The 18630-nt window shown below is 39.3% G+C and overlaps 1 protein-coding gene across 4 annotated transcripts in view; it reads right to left on the bottom strand.

The window, feature by feature from the left end:
• exoc2 (exocyst complex component 2) overlaps nucleotides 1-18630 on the bottom strand; it is a 262605-nt gene that overhangs the window by 199904 nt on the left and 44071 nt on the right. For all 4 annotated transcript variants that reach the window (XM_080202796.1, XM_080202788.1, XM_080202812.1 and 1 more), the window contains exon 2: nucleotides 7353-7530. In XM_080202796.1, coding sequence (XP_080058922.1) covers nucleotides 7353-7470 — 118 coding nt within the window. In that variant the 5' untranslated portion in view covers nucleotides 7471-7530. The remainder of the gene's footprint in view (nucleotides 1-7352; nucleotides 7531-18630) is intronic.

Below are 18630 nucleotides of genomic sequence, written 5' to 3'. Positions count from 1 at the left end.
CCCTGCACTCGGTTCCCTCCTCCAGATCATCTATATAAATGGTAAATAGCTGAGGCCCCAGCACCGACCCCTGGGGCACCCCACTAGTCACCAACCGCCAATCCGAATAGCACCCGTTGACCCCCACTCTCTGCCTCCTATTTGACAACCAATCCTCTATCCACGCTAACACCCTACCCCCAACTCCATGTCCCCTGACCTTCTGCAATAACCTCTTGTGAGGTACCTTGTCAAACGCCTTCTGAAAATCCAGAAAGACCACATCCACCGGCTCTCCTCTATCCACTGCCCTAGACACATCCTCATAGAACTCCAGTAAATTTGTCAGACACGACTTCCCTTTAATGAAACCGTGTTGCGTCTGCCCTATCAAGCAATTCCCTTCAAGATGCCTCGCAATTTCCTCCTTAATGACGGATTCTAACATTTTACCTACCACAGACGTTAAACTAACCGGCCTATAATTCCCCGCCTTTTGCCTGGCACCCTTCTTAAACAACGGCGTAACATTAGCCGTTTTCCAATCTTCCGGCACTTCCCCGGAATCCAGCGACGTCTGGAAAATAACCACCAAGGCATCCACTATAACCTCCGCCATTTCTTTCAGAACCCTCGGATGCATTCCATCCGGTCCTGGGGACTTGTCCACAATCAGCCCCTCCAGTCTGTCGAGCACCACCTCTCTAGTAACAGTAATGTCATTAAGACCCTCCATTCCTACCACCTTTCCATCGCTAACACCCGGCAAATTATTCACGTCCTCCTCCGTGAAGACAGAAACAAAAAAGTTATTCAAGACCTTAGCCATATCCCCATCCCCTACCACTAGCTCCCCTTTCTCATCCTCTAAAGGACCAATGTTCTAAAATGCTTATATCATTGGTATCATGGAAAGCAACAGTTTAGTCCCAAGTCAAACAATAGCAAAGCTTGCATGTTTTAATATCCAAGAGAGTTGACAGGTCAGGGTGGCACAGTAGCACAGTGGTTAGCACTGCCGCTTCACAGCTCTAGGGACCTGAGTTCGATTCTTAGCTTGGGTCACTGTCTGTGTGGAATTTGCACATTCTCCTCGCGTCTGCATGAGTTTCCTCTGGGTGCTCCAGTTTCCTCCCACAGTCCAAAGATGTGCGGGCTAAGTTGATTGGCCATGCTAAAAATTGCCCTTAGTGTCCTGAGATGTGTAGGTTAGAGGGATTAGTGGGTAAATATGTAGGGATATGGGGGTAGGGCCTGGGTGGGATTGTGGTCAGTGCAGACTCAATGGGCTGAATGGTCCCTTTCTGTACTGTAGGGTTTCTATGATTTCAGATTAAATGTCTTATATTGGCATTATATCTCTGGGCAGCTAAGAATCTCTGTACATGTGTGCAAAAATGTACACTGAGGGAACATTAATTGATAGGCTAGCCAACCGTCTGTGCCCAAAAAGATGGTAAAAAGTCTGACAACACCAGGTTTAAGTCCAACCGATTTATTTGATAGTAATCTCACAAGTCTTCAAGATTAAGCTCTTCTTCAGGTGAACGGAGAGTTCTGGCCTCAGACACAGCATATAAAGCACAGACAGTTTACAGATTACTGACTAGAATGCGAATCTTTCCACCTAACCTGCTGTTCAAGTCCTACAGTGGCCGACAATGTGAGTGGAAGGAGCTCTGATCACAGGTTACAGAGATGTGCATTGTCTCCAGACAGTGCAGTAAATGAGGTTTTGCAAACCCAGGCAAGTCACAGGGGTTACAGATAGTGCGACATAAACCCAAGATCCCTGTTGAGACCGTCCTCATGTGTGCGGAACTTGGCTATCAGTCTCTGCTTAGCGACTCTGCGCTGTCGTGTGTCGTGAAGGCCGCCTTGGAGAATGCTTACCCAAAGGTCAGGCCAGAGTCTGAGCAGAGACTGATAGCCAAGTTCCGCACACATGAGGACGGTCTCAACAGGGATCTTGGGTTCATGTCGCACTATCTGTAACCCCCGTGACTTGCCTGGGTTTGCAAAACCTCACTTACTGTACTGTCTGGAGACAATACACATCTCTTTAACCTGTGATCAGAGCTCCTTCCACTCACATTGTCGGCCACTGTAGGACTTGAACAGCAGGTTAGGCGTAAAGATTTGCATTCTAATCAGTAATCTGTAAACTGTCTGTGCTTTATATGCTCTGTCTGAGGCCAGAACTCTCCATTCACCTGAAGAAGAGCTTAACCTCGAAGGCTTGTGAGTTTACTATCAAATAAATTGGTTGGACTTAAACCTGGTGTTGTCAGACTTTTTACTATGTTTACCCCAGTCCAATGCCAGCATATCCACATCATGCCCAAAAAAGATGGTCATACCATCAGGTTTCATTTTAATAATTCCAAAGTCAGTTAGTGTTTATCTCATCAAAAGCACTCAATATAACTTTCTGTAAATTACCAGCGTATTAGTCAAGTGGATTGTCAGCTTGTCACCTTTGTTGGCTGAGAAGCTGCCTCATGCTGCCTCAGTTCTCTTCGTGGCCAAAAACAACCAATTCCAAAGGATACATGTGACAATTCTCTGTAGTTCATGAGTGCTTCTTAAAGTTGCACTGTAAGTGACATCGAGGGGGCATGTCGAGCGTGAGATGGTTGAGTAAAATTTCAAAAACAAGTTTGAGTTCTTGGTTTAGTATTACAAAGATATTGCCAGCAAGGTATGTTTTTGTGTGTTCAAGGAGGGATAATTTTGAAATTCTGTAACTAAGTCCGTTGCATTTTGTGCTTAGATCAAACCTTTATTTTTAACCAAAAACCTAAAGCACAGCCCATCAAATCTATGCTGGTTTATTGAAAGGACAATCATGATGCGGCCTTCATCTCCATTTTTTGCCTATAACCATGTAAAGTCTTCATCCCAAGCACTTGTCCGACACTCTTTAAACATTGTGTATGGAATCAGCTTCCACCACTTTTTCAGACATAGTGGGCAGGATTTTCTGGCTGTTCTCGCCATTGCCCGAGGTCAATGAACCTGTCCATGGATCGCCCCTTGTCCGCTACAATCCCCATGTCAAGCAGAACGGGAATATTCGTCTCAGCATTTCAAATCCCGACAACTCTTGGTGAAAAATTTCTCCTCTTCTCCCCTCTGGAGCTTTTCACAATGATTTTGAATCCATGATATTTGACAATCTTGCAAGACAGAATATTTTGTCCTTATTCATGCTATCAAACCGTCTCATCATTTTGAAAATCTTTATTAGGTCACCCACCTTGCTATTATCCCACCTCTCCACTTAAATGTAACCCTCACATTACCCATTTATGAATGATTGAGATGAGAATGCTGGAGGAATGATCAGTAAGTTTGCAGATTACATGAAAATTGATAGTGTGGGTAACAGTGAGGAAGAAAGCCTAAGATTACAGGGCAATTTAGATGGGCTGGTCAGAAAGGCAGAAGAATGCAAACAGAATTTAACCTTGCAAAGTCTGAGATGATGCATTTTGGGAGGACTACGGCAGGCATAGACACGATGGGCCAAAGGGCCATTTTCTGAGTTGTTAAACACTCATGACTCTACGACTTTTGTTGTGAAGACAGATGTAAAGTATTTATATAGTACAAAAGCAAATACTTCAGACGCTGGAAACATGAAATAAAAAGAAAAAAAAACTGGAAATGCTCAGGTGGTCTGGCAGTACCTACGGAAAGAGAAACTGAGCTATTGTTTCAGGACTCGGGCCTTTCATCAAAAGTGGGAAAGTTAAAATAGTAATAGTCTTTGAGCAAGTGAAAAGGGGAAGGGGGAGTAAAAGAACAGCAGGGAAGGTCTGTGATAGGGTGAAGGGCAGGAGAGATTGGATGACAAAAAGTTTTGTGGTGCAAAGCTAAAGGCAAGTTTTAGCCCCCATTTAGTTTCAATTTCCTCCTCGTTTCATTTGCATTAGAGTGGAAGGCATTCTAGATCCTGCATTATTATTTCCTCCTTTGTTTCTTTATTTCTCCCCTTACCACCTCCTTTGACTTTGTACCATTCCATTTCTTTTCATTTAATTTCTCTTGCCTCCCACCTATCACAGACCTTTCCTTCTATTCTTTTTCCCACTCGATCCACTGATCCACTGTAGCTTGATCAAAACCTATGTTTCTAATTAGTTCCAGTTCTGATTAAACATCAAATCTGTTCCTTTCTCCACAGACAATGCCAGACCTGCTGAGTATCTCCAGCATTTTCTGTAGTCATTTGATACTTTTGCCATGTCCTCTGCTTCTACATGAAGACATCCCTTTCAGTTCTTAGTAAGTCCAATCTTCATCCTAACATACTGCTTTTTAATGTTCTCAAGATGTTTTAGGGTTGCATTGAATGCTGCCAGCTAATCTTTTCTCATAACCTCTATTTGCGTCCTATATTCATTTGTTCAACTTCCTCATTTAAACACCATCATCTTTTTAGTTATGAATTGAATCTTTCTCCTGACATTTGTCATAATCACCTTTTTTTAATGTTAATTTTCCTTTGTCGTTTTTTGTTCTTTCTTGAAATGGGGTTTTGCTAGTAATGCCAGCATTTGTTGCCCATCCCTAATTGCCCTCAAGAAAGTGGTGATGAGCTGCCTACTAGAACCCTCTATCAGTTGCAGGTATACCCAAAATACTAGTAGGGAGGGAGTTCCAGCAACAGTGAAGGAATGGCAATGTAGATCCAAGACAGGATGGTGGGTGGCATGGAATGGAACTTGTAGGTGGTAGTGTTCCCATGCATCTGCTGCCCGTGTCCCTTTAGGTGGTAGTGGCTCAGTGAGCTGTCGCAGTGCACATTATACATAGCTGCCATTGTCCTTCACTGGTGGCGGGGATAAATATTTGAAGTGGTTGAAGTCAATCAAGCAAGCTGCTTTGTCCTAGAATGGTGCCAAGCTTCTTTTGCGTTGTTGGAGTCACACCTATTCAGGCAAGTGAGAATATTTCATCACACTCCTGACTTGTGCATTGTCGATGGTAGAGAGGGTCTGGGAAATAGATGGTGTATTACTTGCCACAGAATTCTCAGCTTCTAACATGCTCTTGTAGCCACAACATTTATATAGCTGGTTCAGTCCAGTTTCTGAGCAATGGTAATCACCTTTGGAATGTTGATACTGAGAGAGTCAATGATAGTAATGCTATTGGATGCTAAGGGTAGATGGTTAAATTCTCTATTGTTGGAGAAGGTCATTCCTTGACATTTGTGTAGCATGAATGCTACCTGCCACTTATCAGCCCAAGCCTGAATGTTGTCTCGATGTTGCTGCCTATGGACATAATTGCTTCAGTATCTAAGAAGCTGCAAATGGTATTGACCATTGTATAATCAGCAGTAAGCATCTTCATTTCTGACCTTGTGATGGAGGTCATTGATATAACAGCCAAAGATGGTTAGATCTAGCACACTACCCTAAGGAACTCCTGCAGTCATGTCCTGGGACTGAGATGGCTGGCCTCCAACAAACACAACCATCTTCCTTTGAGCTAGGTGTGACCCCATCTCTTTTGCAGTATATAAAAAAGTTTAGCTCATCCAAAATCTTTTGTCCATATCCTATCATGCATCTTTCACCACAACCAGTTCCAGCCCCCTGAACTCTCCTTCCCTCTGACCTGACTGACTCCTTGGGTATTCCTCAGCCGCACTGGCAACTGTTTGGAGTTGTATCAAAAAACTCCCAAAAAGGTAACAACTTCCCCCTCTTCAACTCAAGCCAAAAAGATACAGCCCTTGAACCATGTAGTAAATCTTTTCTTTTTATATCTGTAACATTATCTTTAATCAGTACTCTTCTGTTTATATTCATACAGTGCCTTTAACATAATGAAAAGTCCAAAGGTGCTCCAGGGAAGCATTATAATTCAGACGACACTGAGCCACAGAAGTCAATATTAGGTCAGGTGACCAAAAGCTTGATCAAAATGGCAGGTTTTAATGAATGTTTTGTAGTCTGAAAGAAAGAATGAGAGATAGAGACATGTAGGAAGGGAATTCCAAAGCTTGGCACCTAAGCAACTGAAGGCATGGGCACCATGATTTTAATTAGGACTGCACAGGAGGCCAGAACTAGATAAGCGCAGAAATATTGGAGGGTTGTAGGGCTGGAGCAGACTGCAGCGAAAGAAAAGGACTGGGCTGAGGAAGGATTTGAAAACAGGGATGGAAATTTTTTAATCAAGACACTGCTTGGTGGGGAGGCCGATCTAAGTCAGTAAGCAAAGGGAATGGTGAAACAGGACTTGCTGCAAAACATGAGTTACAGAATTTTGGATGACCTCAAGTTTTTGGAGGTTAGAAAGTGGGCAACCAGCCAGGAGTGAGTTGGAATACTTGACTTTTGAGGTAATGAAGACATGAGTGATTTAAACAGTGATGAAAGGTAATGAACCTGAAACAGTAACTGTTCCCATCTCCACAAATGTCATTTCCAGGACTTTCTGTTTTTATTTAAATAGTAAAATCTAGAGGTAACAAAAGCACAGATATGAGTTTCATCAGTAACATGTTGTAGCAGGGGTGGAGTGCGTATCGTTACTGAAGTGGAAATAGTCTTCCAGATGGAGAAAATGATGTTGGCAGCTTAGCTTGGAGTTAAATAGAATGGCAAGGCTATAAACAAGCATTTGCGCTACATATAGTGACCAGGGTGGTGGATGGTACTGATGGCAAGATTATAAAATATTATTGTAAAGACTGAAGACTTGATGGCTTCAGTCTTTCCAAAGAAATTGCAGGTTGCCCAAGAATGGATTTCAAACAAGCAGTCTGACAACACAAATAGTGAAGGGGTTGAGAGAGGGAAAGTGATGTCACCAGGAAATTGATCCCATGTTTGCAGGTGATGTAACAAGAACCAGTATATAGATGAAGATCAGGAAGGCACCAATCATATGTCCTTGGAAAGTACTGGCTCTGACAGTAAGGAACAAGACAAGAAGCCACTACTGAAGGTACTGCGGCTACAATTAAGGAAAGGTGGAACAAAATTCAACATTAATTCAATATATTTTAACATAGTTATTTAACAATAAACAACTCGTCCCAGGAGGCTACACAGAAAAAAGTATAATTCCACAGTGACTAAGGTTTGACATCAATTTGAAATTTCTACTTGAATGTCAGAAAATCTGGAGTTTAAATCTTTGTTCTTGTTAATGATTCCCATGTTGGCAAAACTCCTACAGGATCCACTATTTTATATGCTGATTTTGTTTAAAGGTGGACAAAGATAAGCTCATGGAAGTTGCGTCTACACTAATTATTACAGTCAGCTCTGAACATTTCATTGCCATCAACTTCAGCTTAGAGGTGGTCTCATGTATTTTTATTCCCCTGAACAAAACTGGATACCTACCTATAAGATCCATGGGTCCTGTTCCCAGATTTTCTCCTCTGATTGTTACTTTTGTCCAGGGATACCCCTCATTTGGGGAGATCCCAGTTACCAGTGGCGGTGGTCGTGGTCGAGACATGATCACTCTTCAGTTATAGATTTTGTGTAAAAGATTTCTCAAGACACAGTGGACAGCAGCCTGTAAATACAACATAACAAGAACAAGCAGTTGAGTATTTTTTTAAAGGGGGAAAGGTGCAAATAATGTTAACTTTAAATATTGTTTACATCACTTGACTGTGTAAGGCCTATGGAGTGACAATTCTGCAAACTAGATCCTGACTTCAATTTACTGATTGTAAATGGTTTCATAAATATGCAGTTGTAGAATGTACAAATACTTTGATTGCAGTGTTTTTATAAATAAGGATTTGTGTAATTGTTCAGCCCTGCAAAAACATTGATCCATTTTATACAGATCCTGAAAAAGCAAAGCAAGCTGAAAATTACATGCAATGCAGTAACCCCTGAGCTTTTATTATACAGAGCATGTGTTTATAGTTAGAGACAACACAGACACCCACACAATTTGAGATGGACAGAGAAATGTCCCTCCATACTGCGTGTCGTATTTAAACATTCTTCCATCATCTTTCCTGTGCTGAACTACGACTTAACAAGTTGCTTTCCCTCTCACCTCCATCAAACAACATCCCCCCCTAATATATGTGGGCTTGCCACTACTTCACCAAATAACTTTTGTCAAAATAAAAGACTACAAATTCCTACAAAACGTCACAATTTCCTACTGTGAAAAGTCAGCTCCACTCTCAGTGAATTGCAATTGCAGCTACGCTTGCGCTTTTAGCTTTTGAACATCGGCAGAGGCTTGTCAGAAATAATTTTCAATGAAAATATGTGTCTAACGCGAGAGGAGAAAATTCAGATTACTTTTGAACAGAAATAAACTGATGAATACAAATAGGCCCAGAGGTATCCTCACTCTGACTTCTTGAATATGTTTCCTAATTTACGCAGATATAAATAAAGCAAAGTATTTTTTTGGATCATGCAGAACTGACTAATTTTATCTAAATATATATAAAAACAATACGGAACCAATATCGAGAACTTAGAAATACTCTCCAAATGTAAAATATTTTTTAAAATGAACGGTACTGCAGTGCTGAGCACAGTGGAAAAAAATATTAAATTCCAACTCGGAACATTACACCTCAATTCCATTTACAACCTGGATTAGCTGTCTGTGACATTTTGAAATTGATCTATGAGCTGTGAGGGTGATTAGCACAAGCCCAGCCTTTCAGACTGTTCAGCAGCTGTGATGGACTGGCCACTGCTTATGGAACCAACACACCAGAAATGCTGGACAGAGTTCCTGCGTCCAAGCAAATTAAAGTAAACAGACAAGGTCTTTCTCATCCACCCTGTTAGCAGCCTCTCAGCCGGCCTGGAGACCACACACCCAGACCACACAGCGCCAGCTGAACTCACTTGCACGCAAAGTCTAGGAGCTGTCAGTTTACTAGGGTGGTGGGAAGGTGGGGGTTGTAAGCAAAGGCACTGGGTTCCTATCACTCGGCTTGAGGGGAGGTTAATCCATCCCTGGCTGGGGAAACATACTGGTCACGGCCTTTCACCATTCGCTCACCCCCTGCTCACCCCCCACCCACCCACCTTTGCTAACCAAATGACTAAAGAACAGGGATTCTAACACTTGCATCTTCTCCACATCACAAATTACTGGAAAACACAAGCTGAGTGTAAAGGAGAGCTCACTGAGCAGCAAAATTAACATTGTACTCTTGAGGCTTTGGTTAACATCACTGAAATAAATTACATGTACAAAGTACAGCAATATTTCTGCAATTCATTCAACCACTTACTGTAAACCAAAGCATGGTTTGGAAACACTGAATATCAATGCAGTTCTTACTTCACTAATTTATTCAGAATGATTTCATTCTACAATTGCTTCTCAATTTGTGACAAATACTCAGCTGGTTTTAAATCACAAACTTGCTGTAATAAACATCACATGGCCACAAGTTGCTTCAAATAAATTATTTTAAAAGCAAAGTTTGATTTCTACAAACTGGTATAGACAACAGAAAAAGAAAACAACTTTATGAGCAGTGCTCATTAGCAGATTTCAAATTTTACCGAAAATTAATTACGAGACAGTATTATTTTATCAGTTATGTAATTCATGTGTCAAAACAGAGAATGTAATGTACTTTAAGATCCAAGATTAAAATTTAGACCCCTAAGTCCAATGTAACTGTTTTTAATTGAGATTACAAACCTCTACTGGTTCTATGTGAAAAACTGCAGGATACCAACATGAATTAGCTCCCACTTCCCCCCACACGCATGTTCTCTGATTATTTTAGGAGAAGAATGTGCACCTATATAGTACCTTTCATGTTCTTAAGTCGTCCCAAAGTACTTTACAGCCAAGAATTACTTTGGAAGTACAGACAGTGTTGGTAAATGCACAGCCATTTTTTACATAGCAAGATTCCACCAGATAAATGACCAGATGATATCAGTTGAAAGATAAATACCGACAGCGATGTCAGGAGCACTCTGTTATTCCTCAGGTCATGCATGGGGTCTTTTAAGTGAGCAGGTAGTTTAACCACCGCCAATAACACACTCAGTAAGGCAATGAGTTGTCAACTCAGATCATGAGCTTGGTCCCAGCAGTGGGGTTTGAACCCACATCTTTGATTCAGGGCAAAGATGGATCATCATTGAGCCAACAGTCATTATATGCGAATTTCAGTTTGAGCCCAATTCCTGCAACTCCACAGCATTTCATGTTAGCAACTCAGCAAACATACTGCTTAATCCGAATAAGATCATTAGCTCAATAAAGTCTAGCTGCAGAAATTAATTATTTTGAATAAAACTATCATTTTTGATGCAACATGAAAGACACTGGACAGCAGTTAGAGAATTACAACACCCTAATCCCGAATTAGAGTTATGATGCCATGAACTATTAGAATTGAACAATTCATCAATTTGAACCACTTCAAATTCACCAAGCCCCATTTTTGTAATTAAAAATGTAGTGGTTTGGGGACATTTAACATGAAAGAATGTTGATAAAATCAACATGTTCACTTTCTGTGACATAGATCTTCACAAAATAGAACTCTCAGCTCAGAGTCAAAAGGTTAAAAGATCAAGTCGCACTACAGAAATCTGAGAGCATAAGCTGACATTTCAGTGCCATATTGAGAGAATGCTGCACTTTCATTGGTTTACACTTTACTCAAATAACAGCATGTAGGTCCCACCTGTCCCATTAGACAGTTGCAAACTATCCTATGACACTATTCAAAGAAGACGAGGTGTGTTCTTGCAGGGTCTTGACCAAAACATACCTTCAACCAACATCATTGAGCAGATTATCTGGTCATCATCACGTTGCTGTTTATGGGACACTGCTGTGTGCAAATTGGCTGTCACTTTCCATCACTATGATAATGGCTTCAAAAGTACTTACTCGACTATAAACTGCTTTGGAATGTCATGAAGGATGCTACACAAATGCAACTTCATTTTTTTGTCTTTGAATGTCTGTTGGGGGCCACAGTAACAACATTCAATTGAGTATTTCTAAATAGAAAAGAGACATGCTGCCAAAGCTTTTCATCTTGCACTCATCAGGACGGATAGTCAGAATACCAACAGTAAAGGGAACACAATTTATGCTGCATGACAGAGTGCTGATTGACTGGCTGGTGGACTCCGATTTGTACAAGTGTTCATGATGTGGAGATGTCAGCATTAGACTGCAGTATACACAGTAAGTCGTCTCACAACACCAGGTTAATGTCCAACAGATTTATTAGGTAGCAAAAGTCACTAGCTTTCGGAGCGCTGCTCCTTCATCAGGTAAATGGGAATTCTGTTCACAAACAGGGCATATAAAGACACAAGCTCAATTTACAAAATAATGATGATTAAGTTTGATGTTGATAATGTAATGATTATTTTGCTACCATATAAACCTGTTGGACTTTAACCTGGTGTTGTGAGACTTCTTACTGATAGAAGTGTTGCCATGCAGAATGCAGCATGTACTTATCGCACGCAGTATAAGTTCTTGTTTCCTTTACTATTGGCTATCTTGTGATCCATCCTGATGAGTCCAAGATAGGAAGCATGTCCCTTTTTCAATAATATGCAAGTTCCCTACTACCAAATGACTAAGAAATTGTCAATTGTCGAAATAACCAGCTGACATAGAAATATGATTTTGAACTATAAACTTCAACCATAATTCTTTATAACTTTGCATACATTCCTTATGTTTTATCAATATGAACTACATCTTTGAATTAAAACAACTGCATCAAATATCTCTTGAATCATGCACAAGAAGGACTCTGTAATAATGTCAATGACATCAATACATTTTCTGGACAATTGTATTACTATGTAATTGCAATGGAGGAATGGAAATTATTTTAACGTTTTCACATCTGAAAAGCAATTGCAATGTCTTTTTACGACAACTGATCTATGCAAATAAGCAACAAAAATTGCACTTTTTGTTTTTGTGGCTGGTGTAAATGCTTCATACCACCATGCAAGTAACTAAAATAAATAACTGTCTAGCCTCAATGGGCATAGATAATTGATTTAATCTTTCAAGAGTCCTTGATAAACCTTATGGAGTGTCGAAAGGGACACAAAGTTTGATTGAACAGTCCTCCAGTCAGCAGCCAAACTTAAGTAAAATTTGCAAGGTTTCATGACCATGTGAAGTAAGAGGTAATCATCTGCTCAAGCGCTAATTTGAAATACACAGCAGTCAATAAAATATAAATTCCTATAAATGCACTGCAAAAAGCATTCATTTAATTTGGAAAATTCTATTGTGTACTGAGGTATAAAGGCTAAAGAAATTTTGCTGTGTTAGTCCAGCTAAAGCAGCCTTTGTAAGACCATTTTACGGCTGCTCATTGACATGACAGCAACAGTTTAACTTGACTTCACTGCCATTCTGACCTCAAATCCACTCAAGCTGGGAAATGCAAGACCATCTCCAGTACATTAATTGGAAGTTCGCATCAATATTGATATTCCAGAATGAATTATTGACATTAATCCAAAAGCAAAGGGTTTTAATTCTGATGTTTAAATTCTGCAGACCGATATATCTAAAAAGCTAATGGTGTCTTCTTAAGTTCCGCTTAATAACCTTGTCCTCATTTCCAATTTGGGATTACCCTGTTTAGTTTGGAATTTTCAGGGAAGATTTCCCCTCTCTGTTATCCATAATAAAATCATAAACCAGTTCCCGACCAGCCTGTTTATGATTTTGTTACACGTTGCAAACAAAATAAATCTTGAATAGTTTTGGTTTAAGTTTATGACCTGATAAGACAAGCAATGCAAGCTTTAGGTTCTGAACTCAATATACACCTTGGAAATATTAATTAGGTAATTGGGTTACCATAACATTTCACCAAGTACATTTAATTCTTCTATTTATTTCAATATGTCTTTTTTTCCCTTCTACATTTTATTACAACAGTTATTAAACTTAAAAAGTACTTCATTTGTTGCAATGAGCTTGGGGCCTGCTGAGGTCAAAAAAATCTTCTTTCTTTAAGCTTGTTAAAAGAATTTTCATGTACAGTAAATTCAGCTCGTCCATGAAATATGAAAAATGAGGAATCACTTCTTCAATTTTATAAATTGGTAACAACCCAAGTATTTGCAGTCCATGAATTATTTAAGTATCAACGCCATTTCAGATACATTAGTGCAAAAAACGTTATTATTAGAACATAAACACCTATTTAATGAGCAGCACTATCTCCTCCTCAGTTTCCGGCCCGAATTTTTGCTCCTGGATCAGAAACACGTGGTCGGGGCTATTTCTGGCTCCAGAAACCTGACCCTTGAGAAAAATTCCCCAAGGGTCAGATTTTTGGTTCGGGAGGCCAGGTAAAAAGGGAACCAGTTCCTGAAAAAGTTCAGAGGATGCCAGGCACGGAGGTGGGTTAAGTGGAAAGTCTGTCTTGGTGCACCAGCAATGTGTCAAAGGTTCTTTCTTAAATATTAACATAAACAATTTTAAGTATTAACATAAACATCACTCTCCCACAAACTCTCAGTGCCTCATCCATGCCAACCAACGTGACATCATGCTTCCTGACCACCCCTGCAAGGCCCCTCATACCCTCCATAGCAACCTATGTGTCTCTACCCTCTCCCCATGGCATCTCATACCCTCCATGCAAACCTCCGAACCTGCCTACCCCAAATGGTCCGAAGTCAACTTAGTGCTAACTCACGCTAATCCATGCTCCATCAACCACCAACCTTTAGTCTCACATCTACCATGCCAGCTCATCCAGTATCCACCATGGGCAGACCCTCAGGGCCCGTGGCGAGATAAACTAGTTCTGGAGAATTTACTGAAAAATTTAATATCTCAAAGTACATTATTTTCATTAATCAAACCCATTCACAACATCTAACTTCTTTCTATCCCTTATTTAAAAAGCACTGAATTCATAGTCCCATTTCAAAGCGTCTATAACCTCTTTTAACTGTCGATCAAACTGTGAACTGAGGAGCACCCACTGTGATAATGGAAGGTTGTGAAATCCATCATGCTACATTAATCTAGTAATGATAGCCCTCAGGCCTACATCACACAGTGAAGAGGCAAGCACTATTTTATTTAAACCCTGCAACTCTCCATCTTAAAGAAAGTTCAGGCCTTAGGCTCAGCAGGATTGACAGATAAATGCTGGTCCTAGTGCTTTCATCATAACCCCTTGGGAGTCATTCAATTAGAACATCAGTCTATAACTTGCAAGATACTAGCTCTAGCAGAGTAGAAGACAACTAAAACTAGTATCATGCAAGCAGCTGTGATGACCATGTGTACCACCTCCTACAGCCTATGTTACTTTGCTTGTAAACGCAAGAAACTATATCTATGATTAACAAATTGATAACATGATGAACAATATTCATTATCCAACTACAAAGCAATGCTAAGTATGATCAATCAAAATGATGTTGGCATAATAAACAGCCTTCTATTTAATTTGTTGCACTATAGCACATTCTCTACTTACCCCTAACCCAGCTGGAAAGAAAATCTCTTCCAAATTCTTGTTGTAACTTAGGTGCACTAGATTTGAATAGCTAACCTTACCAAAAGGAAAAGTTAGTTTCTTTTTCACTTTATGTTGATAAATCATCTTAGTCTCGGGTGTTGACAATGGCCCCAGCTACTACCTCCGTGTGGGAATGTTAATGGCTGCAGGCCGCCTGGAAGCAGAGGCCACTTCAGTTCAACTCGCAACGCTCAACAAATTTTGAAGCTTTAACTGTGCTGCTGACATTCTTTTCCTGACTCACACGAGTCGTAGGACACACTCCTATTGCTCAGCATGGGCCAGACCTGAAGGGATTGATTAACTGTTCTACAGAAAAATGCCCTTTCAACTGATTTATAACCACAGATGCCAATGGATTTTAACTAGTTAAGAGATTTACACTACTAATCGCACAAACATTCTAACAATAAGATGATGGAAGAGGGCTGACAGGAATTTAACTTAATGGCTATGTAGCGGAACAGCATTGGATACGGTACAAAAATTGTACATAAAAATAAATTGTTTATGTCACAATAATCTGCTGCCAAGAACTAGTGATATAGGAACTGAAAATGTGTTGAAGCAAATGTGGTTTTGCACATTGATACGGGTAACTTTGAACCTCATTTTAATTTGATTAAGTCCTGAAGCAGGGCTTGATCCTGCAACCTTTTGACTCAGAAGGGGCAGAGCTGCTAATTGAACTAAGTTGACCTAAGATAAACATCACAACAATGTAAATGCAACTGAAATCCAGAGTTAGAGCCAGACCTGACACTGGAACAAAGTGAAGCGAGATGAAGAAATAAAAGTAAGACATTATCCCAAAAAAACTTTCTATAACAGAACAATTTCTCATAGCAAATCCACATAATTTAGGCAAATATATTGAACCAACAGAATGCATTTTGCTCCAACGATTTAAAAAAAAAGTACTGTATTTAACTTTGTTACCAATATAAGGGCAATTAGTATCACTCATTCACACATTCTCTAAGCATGAGACAATCAATTCATGCAAATATTTCAGTAAAGTTCACTTGTGGAGACTGTAAACCATGAGACATATCTCTGTCACTTTAGAAGTTCCCCATAACTCCCTCTAGAATAGTTAAACATTCCCACCAGACTTTCTGCTAAACATGCGGTTACCCTAATGATGACATCACATGGTCTACAATCAGCTAGAAGAACTTTAGCTTTTATTTCAAGAAACATTAAAGGCAAAGCCTAAGTAGTAATGAGTTCTCTATATAAAATTTTAGTAAAATTGTGTGCAGTCTTGGGTTCCATATTAGGAAGGACATCCTCACTGACAGTATTGTGAATCTTTAGGGTTTTCTACCACAGCGGGTTGTGGGATTTTCCATCATCGACTACATTAAGGCCGAGATAGATTTTTGGCTTCTCGGGGAACCAAAAGATATGGGGAGCGGGCAACAGAATGGCATTCAGGCAGAATATCAGTTACGGTCGTACTGCCCAGCAGAGCAGGCTCAAGGGGCCATACGATCTACTCCTGCTCCTATTTCTTATGTTCTTAACATTCAACATCAGATTGAATAAGTAAATGAAGAAATGAGTTGAAAGAACGTAGCACGAGGGTGGGTAAATGTAATTCCAACTATTTGCTTGTATGTAGGGTTAATAGCGGTCGGACTGAGTAACTGATTGCATTGTAATTTCTACAGAATTCTAAAGCATTTAACTTTTCTTTTATGATTTTCATCCCACTTCACTTGAAGAAATTTTAGGATAAGACACTTAGAAAATCATGATTTAGATTATTTTGTTCTAAAATATTTGTATATCTACATAAATATTTTTATTATACAGAGGCACAGAAAAATAAATATATTCAGTATTCACATTGCTACAAAACACTGTTGCTCTTTTTCAGTCGAATATGAATGGCCAATATCAAGCTACAGGCAGCAATAATGGTTTAAATCAATTCATGTAATAGTGTAATTGATTAGTCGAAATTATAATAAAAATAGAAAATGCTGGAAATACTCAGGAGGTCTGGCAGCATTTGTGGAGGGTGAAGCACAGTTAACATTTCAGATCAATGACCTTTCAGAACTGGAAAATGTTACAGACGTTAACAGGTTTAAAATGTCAGAGGCAGGGGATATGGGTGGGAGAGAAAAGACAAAAAGGAAGGTCTATGAAAGGTTGGAAGACATGAAGGATAAAATGTCAAAAGAGATGATGATGCATGATAAAAAAAAATTGGTGGTAATGGATCAAGTAAAAAAAAGTGTCTGGAGGAGGTTTTAATGAAAAAGTGCAGAATGATTACAAAGGGTGCAATTCGAATACAAACAAAAAAAGGAAAACAGGGGTTATGATCGGAAACTGATGAACTCAAATGTTGAGCCTGGCAAAGCTGTTAAGTGCCTAATCAAACACTGAGGTGCTGAAATTCAAGCTTACACTGACCCTCATTCTCAAATTCCCTGCCTCTGTCGCTGTTTTAAACCTGTTAACATCTGTAACATTTTCCAGTTCCAATGAAAGGTCAGCGATCTGAAACATTAACTGTGCTTCACCCTCCACAAATGCTGCCAGGCCTCCTGAGTATTTCCAGCATTTTCTACTTTTATTATAACTTGAATTTATTTAAACCAATTCTGTGGCTATCATCTTGCCATTGGCCATTCATACTCTAATGAAAAAGAGCAAGTTTTTTTTATGGCCAAGGGCAAAGATCAGAGTGGGAGTAGATCGGAGAATTAAAGAGGCAGGGGCCAGTCCAAATAATATTTGATATTTTATTATTTCCAATTAAATCCAATATGAATATTTCAAAGATTACAAGGAATGCATTTATAATTTAACTGTGTAGAGCTTGAAGTGTCATTAAGTACCAACCTACAAAGCCTTAAAATAAAAATCCCAAAGAACCCAGAAATGCTCAGAAACTGTCTTGTATATTCTTGTGAGATCTCACAACTTTCAGAATCCCCTGAAAGTAGGTTCTGGGAATTCTTCCATGCAGTACGTGGGAACTGAGGGGAAAAAAAGATATACCCATCGTGTATTATTCCAGGATTTATTGACTTTTACCCAACATTTCAAGACTTTACAAAACTAACGTGTGTTAAAAATTCTGGAGTCTGAGGGATTTATTCACAATATTAGAATTCTCATGTGCCCCTAAAGCTGTGGAAATAAGAGTCAAGTTTCCACATGAAATGAAGTCAGCCAACGACTCATTTGCATTTCCCAGAGTTGAATGAGCCATTGAAAATCATTTTAAAAATTCAAATTAAATCCTTTACACTACTGATATGACTAGGATACTTCAGAGATACAACAAGGCTCTCATTTCCACTTGAGAAGGGCTGCCTCTCGTCTGGAAATAAACAACTTATGCATGGGCTTCCACGAAGTAACATTTCCTCACTCTAATATTTCCAGAAAATATTTGCTCTACTGCACATCTATTGCAATTATTGAGTTGTTCCTATCCAAATACAAAAAAGAAGGCACCCATCATTAAAAAATACTACTAAATCACACGCTCAAAAAGAGAGCAGTGTCTTCACATTATCAGCTCAGCCATTCATTTTTCAAAACAAATATATTCCAAAAATAGATGGTTTTTATTCATTGTGACAGGAGAAACAGAAATCTTGATGTTTTTCAAGCTTCAATTAGAAAATATTTTAAAACATAATCCTGTATGGTTTCCTGAATTCCACACTGGTTTCTTTCTGCATGAAATATAAATTTGATTACTATTTTTAGTTTATTAAGAGAACATATCTCTCAGTCCGTCAGCAATCTGTTCCAATACCTTATTTCATATAAACTTCAGGTCTCATTAAATGTACGGAATGATTAAAGAGAAAAGTGCCTTAAATTGAACAAAAGTTACTTGCAGGTAAACAATCAAGATCACAAACTGCAGCTAGATGTTCTAATCAAAATAATAATGCTTGGCAAACGTGAACGGTGAAGAACTGCTTTTTATGTGAAATGGTATACTGTAAATTGAAAAGTAAGGTCTAAGAAATCAACATTTCACAATGTAACTTTGTGTGTTTGAGGCTCCATTTGTCATTGCAAAACTTCCAGAAATTTTGTTTCCTGATCGTTGTGCAAGTAAATCAAAAAAGCCCAAT

The sequence above is a fragment of the Carcharhinus amblyrhynchos genome, chromosome 2 (assembly GCF_965287045.1).
Source record: "Carcharhinus amblyrhynchos chromosome 2, sCarAmb.v2.hapA, whole genome shotgun sequence".
NCBI lineage: Eukaryota > Metazoa > Chordata > Chondrichthyes > Carcharhiniformes > Carcharhinidae > Carcharhinus > Carcharhinus amblyrhynchos.
This window is presented reverse-complemented; position numbering and strand designations above follow the sequence as displayed.